Source organism: Aricia agestis, chromosome 8 (assembly GCF_905147365.1).
Source record: "Aricia agestis chromosome 8, ilAriAges1.1, whole genome shotgun sequence".
Classification (NCBI taxonomy): Eukaryota; Metazoa; Arthropoda; class Insecta; order Lepidoptera; family Lycaenidae; genus Aricia; species Aricia agestis.
In genome coordinates, this window is record NC_056413.1 from 5,034,049 (window position 1) to 5,039,803 (window position 5,755).

At 49.2% G+C, this 5,755-nt stretch overlaps 1 protein-coding gene across 1 annotated transcript; it reads right to left on the reverse strand.

The window, feature by feature from the left end:
* Positions 1-214: 214 nt before the first annotated feature.
* LOC121729523 (uncharacterized protein DKFZp434B061-like) lies at positions 215-1,453 on the reverse strand. Its single transcript, XM_042118063.1, has one exon. The coding sequence runs from the start codon at positions 1,451-1,453 to the stop codon at positions 215-217; it is 1,239 nt and encodes a 412-aa protein (XP_041973997.1).
* Positions 1,454-5,755: the final 4,302 nt, after the last annotated feature.

Below are 5,755 nucleotides of genomic sequence, written 5' to 3' on the forward strand. Positions count from 1 at the left end.
GATATTACCTTACGAACTTCTCGAGGTGAAAATGAGAAGTTCGGGGTATTGGAGGGGGAAGGAGGGGAAAGAAGGAATTGCTTTACCTCCTCGGAAATTGCTGCAGCGTGGTCCGTCAGGTGGGCAAGGGGGAGAATTGCCGCTCCAAATGGGCTGCGTGGATCTCCGCTCGGTCTTCGGCTCGGTATCGTGGGTTTCCGTCATCGTCCAGTCGTCATCGCCATCGTCTGGTCGGGGCTGTGGCGTGGGTGAGGTTGCGGCAGAGGCGGTGCAAGGACTGCCAGTCCTCACCGGCTTCCAAAATGCACCGGGTCCAGTCGGCAGCATTTTTCTCCCGCATCGCCGTCTTAACCCGGTCTGTGAGGCGGTTAAGCTCGGTCTTGAGTTGAGGGCAACGGGTCGCCTGCCATCGCCTGCGCAACTTCTTCTTCTCCTTAATGAGGTCGGCGATGTGGCTCGGCAGTGCGTCCCTTTTACGGCTGTGGCTTGTGGCCGTCTGTGAGGCCGCTTCCATGGCCGAAGTGATGGAGGCGGTGATCTGCTGCGTCAGATTTTCTACATCTTCAGCAGAGACCACCGGAAAATTGGGGGTGGAGTTATGGAGGCGCTGGGAGAACACCTCCCAGTCGCGGGCAGGGCGCGGCGGCGGCGGTGGAATGGCCACGGGCGCTGCCCTGATTGTCGCCTGATTGTCCCTGTCAGAGGTCCCTGCAGCACGCCCTCGTGAGACCGGGCGGTGTGCAGGTGCGGTAGTGGCTGCCGAGGCTAGGGTGGCAGCGAGGGCTGCTGGGGCAGCGCCGCTGACGGCCCTAGTTGCGGTGGCGTCCTCTTCGCGCGCCCGAGGGCCACGGGGGGCGCGCGGGGTGCGTGGAGTGCGCGGGGGGCGCTGCGGCCGCGGAGGGGCCGCGGCAATGTCTTCGCGGTCCGAAGCGGGGGGCGTCGACGTCTCCAGCTCGGAGTCAGTCGGCGCCGCCGAAGAAGTGGTACGCCTCACCCTCCTGGTGCGCACCCTCTTCTTCTTCGGTCGCTGCTCATAGGCCGTCGAGGGGGTGCGGCGGGGGATGGGGTCGTTGGCCTCCGCCATGAGTGAGGTGGCGGAAGGCGGGGGCGGGGGCATCTCCTGCTCCGGGAGGGAAGGTGTCATGTCAGGGCGGATAGGGCGGGTAGGGCGGGCGGCACCGGTTCGGGAAATCGTGCCAGCCTGCTTGTTTCGTGCCTCGGCAATGTATACCGGGCATTTTTTGCTATTGGCCGCGTGTTGCCCTCTGCAGTTGGCACACTGCGGCCTCTCGGTGCGGGGGACAGGGCAGTCGCGCGCGAGGTGCTCTTCAGCGCATCTCACGCAGGTCAATGGGCGGTGGCAGTTCTTGCTGGAGTGTCTGAACTGCTGACACCTATGGCATTGGGCAGGGTTGCCTCTACCCCGCCAGGCGGTAATCTTAATTCCCGGCATGTAGAGTAACTCAGTTACCTCATAGATGCCGGGAGTGAGGTCCACCCTGGTCTGTCCGCCTTCGCGGACACCTTGGTGACATGTTCCGCCGTATATCCGAGCTCCGCTAGCCCGGCTGTCACGTCCTCCGGTGTTGTATTGGTGGGCAGGCCGATGATGCCGACCTTTAGGGCTCTTTCCTCTGGGAGAGAGTACGAGAACCAGCTGATATTTTCCAGCTGGCTCAGGTAGCGCTGTACGGAGCGGTATTCCTCCTCGCTGCGGGGCGAAAAGCGGACACCTGCTCCGTACGGCTTGGCGTTGGGCATGTGCCCCAGGATGTCTTTTAGCTTTTTAAAATGCTCTACCCAGCCGTCAAGTTTCTGGACGACGAGTGGGGGGTAGCGGGGAGGCGGGGGCGGCGGCGGTGACGCACGCGCTGGAGCACTGGGGTCGGTTTCCATCGGGGTGGTGCGGGGGGCAGCGGGTCTCGCAATCACCTCCGCGTACGACACCTGGCGATCGGTGCGTTTCGCGGGGGGAGAGACGCTCGATGCGGCCTCCGGGCGGGGCCTCTTAGCGGCGAGTACGGGGAAAGGGGGGGGGGGGGGGGGGGGGCATGTCCCCCGCCGGTGAGGTCATCGGGGTTGTGCCCTGCCGCATGTCTTGCCCCATAGCGCCTTGGCTCGTGCCTTGCACCATGGGGTACGGCTCTACGGTGGGCAGAGGTGAGGGGGCAGGGTGCCCGAGGGGTGCGGGGGCCACAATGTGGACATCCGGCGGCGGTGAGGCCGGCAGGAAGCCGGTTGCACCGGCTACGTAGGTCCCACTCAGTGCGCGCGGTGTATGGGCCATCGCGGGGGAGGGGGCCTGCGGTGCGGGGGGTGCAGTCATGTGACTGTTGCCACACGACTGTGATGGTGGCGCCGCTCGCGTCTCAGCGGCGAAACTATTGCGCGGGGGCGAGCCACGCACGGGACCAAGATCACGCGGGGGCGAGGCCGGCGCGGGGCGGGTGTGCCTCGGGGGTGAGGCTGGTGAGGCGCGCTGCTCACGCTTTTGCGGAGCTTGCGCGGGGCGTTGCTCACGCGGCTGCTGAGCCTGCGATGAGCGTGGGTCACGCGGTTGAGAAACCTGCGCGGGGCGGGGGTCACGCGGCGGGGCCTGCGCAACATATATGGCTTCGTCAATGTATAATTGCGGCTCTTAACGATGGGCCAGCGTGTGGAGGACGTAGTGGCGTAGGATGGCCGATGGCGCCAGCGTTGGCCGTGGAATGGCGGCGGTGTCGGTTTTTCGGCCGCACATCAAAGGATGATGGCCCAGCGATGGCAGTACGCCTCTACACGTCGATGATACGACAGTCGGTGCCTGACCGCGGTCAAGTGAGGACGTCGTAATTCGTATTACAATTTACGAATGTCATTCAAAATGACGAGTACGTGGTCTCATAATGAATGAAACTATATTAATATGATAAATCCGAAATTTTGTATGGATGTTTGTTACTTTTGTTACTCTTTTACTTAAAACTACTGAACGGATTTTAATGAAACTTTACAATAATTATTATAGCTTTTACATTATATATGTACATAACTCCTGACTCCTTAAAGATACAATTTTGGGAGTTTCGGCGTTGTTTTAAGAACGGAAAGCATAGCATGCGCCATTCGATCGCCCAGCGCTGGCCCATCTTGAAGAGGGGCCATTATACACACATTACACATCCATCCATGCCCCAGGAATATTGAAAACTTTTTGTTCCTTCGTCAGGATTCGAAAGCTCGAATCCCCGGCTTGAGCGCTGACCACGCGCTCAACCACGGAGCTAAAACAATCTCAACCAATTAGCCACAGAGGTCATCAAACTATTAACTTATACAGATATGTTACGTCCATACTATTTTCCTGCTTAAATCTCTTCCGAACAATTTTCAAATTCAACATTGCAAACATTGACCGATAAGTGAAACAAAAGATATGTGTACGTTACGTAAGATACATTTACATATTTCCCCGCGTTCCAGATGACGTTAAAAACGCTCACGCTCAAGACCGTAGTTTTTCCCGTTCCACTAGCATGTGAGCGTCAGTGATACAAACCCAAGTGGAACGGATTATGGAGCGTTTTGAGAAAAGTTTAAAAAAAGAACTATAATTTTTTTTATACATAAGTACTTACATTGAACAGAACTTGGATATTCATCCTTTTCTTCAAATCGTAAATAAAAGTAATTGTTTATACTTAGTTACATTTATTTTATAAATAAAATAAATAATATAATATTTGTTTCGTTTTTAGTATTACATTTTTTTTACTGAAGTAATCATATTTTTTTTATATAGTTAAACTTTTATTTTATTTCAGTTTCCACATTGAATCATATTTTAATAAAAAAACCAAATACTTTGAATATTGACTATTGTCACATAAACGTTAGGTAACAATACCGCGTAATGCTAAGTCAAGTACGAGTAAGTCAACAGGTACAGGAGAAATGAAAATTAGTAATAAATTTTATAAGAAATCATTTGACCTTTCATTTAAAACAATTTCTTTTCCAATCAAAATATTTTATTAAATGTTATTTAATATAATATGTATTTCAATTAAAATATTATTTGTAATGAAATAATATGAAGCTTTTTTGACTCTACTCTCTCTTCAAAACTTTCCGAACATGGCTTTCGCGATATATTACATTAAAATTTAAAAAAATTACTAGAACGTCCACTTTGACCCATCTTCGTCGAGGGTCGTTTTGAGCGAAAATGATGACGTCATGAGTGACGTCATAGCTGCGATCAAAACGACCGCGGTCGTCAAATGGAACGGCAGAAGGGGACGTTTTGAGCGTTTTGGTCAAAATTAACGTCTTCTGGAACGCAGCCTTTAAGAGACAATTCTATTTTTAAACGTCGAATCGCATCGCTGTCTCTTCGCCTGAGCTATAACGAAAATTCGGTTTTTTCCAGATTGTTTGAAAAAATCATTGAAAATGTAAATAATTGAGGTATTTATTGCAAGCAAGACATGTGGTAAGAGATTCCATGTGTTGTGTTTACTTTTGAGTCATAATTGGTACATTTGCGATACACGCACGAGCACGACGTCAGCACGTTCGGTTCGTGACTGCGCTCGATGCAGAAATGCTAAACAACAGACGACCCGATTGGGCCGTATTTGAATCTTCACAACGCGCGCGGTAGTAACATAACTGCTTTGAGTTTTTTATCATTGAACCATAATAAATATTAAATATCGTGTTTTTATGCTTTGTCCAATGACTAGTACTTACTGTCCAATCACTAGTTATTTACCCTAGTGGGTTTAAAAAAAAAAAAAATGTTTGAACATTCATAATCTGTGGTTTTGAACAAGCATCACTGCAATCTGCTTAATCAAAAAAAGCGCGGGAATCTCCAAAAAGGGCGGTCGTGTTTTTTCTGGAAAAATTTAATTTTTCGAATTATTCATTGTAAATATCTTAGTTAGTTAGTTTTCTTTTTATATTTATTTAGTTTCTTTTAGTTTTTATTGTTTTCTGCGCATTTTGGTAAGTCTCTTGTATATAGTATTTTGTAAATATGGATGTGGACCCGGGGGGGCCGGAGTGCCCCCCTGCTGGCCAATTTATAACTGTTCAGACAACAGAAATTAATGATTCTTCTATGGACACTGACTCTTCGATTAATAATAATTCATCTTCAAACCGCAAACGCCCGGCAACATCCAGACGAATTTGCAGAAAATGTAATAAGAAAATTAAGAAAAATCCTAATAAAACTAAACCAGATATCAACTGCCTGTGTTTAAGTGATACAGAAAACAAAGAAAGCTTAAATAATATCCAAGAAACACAAGGAGTTGGTATTACAGAGAAACATCAGGGCTTGACTAATCTCCGTGTTAGTCGTTTATTGTACACAGACACTGACTCTACACCCTACATAGTACATATTCAAAAGGAGATTTCAACTTCTAACGGAAATTGCTCCTTACATCCTGTAGAATTTGGTCGTTTTCTTAAAAATAATAATATAAAAAATGTGGAGAACGGCAGCCTTAAAAGGATTGGCAGAAATAGATTATCATTATCCTTCTCAGTGTTTTCTGATGCCAATAATTTTATTAATAATGAAAATTTAAAGCAGAATAATTACAAGGTTTTCCTCCCTTCTTTCCAAGTTTGTCGAGTAGGCTTGGTTCGAGGTATACCAGCAGATTGGACTGAGGATGACATTCTGGCTAACGTTACTCTGCCTTATGGTTGTGGGGAAATTTTAAAATTAAGACGTTTAAAGAAAAAAAGCGTTGTA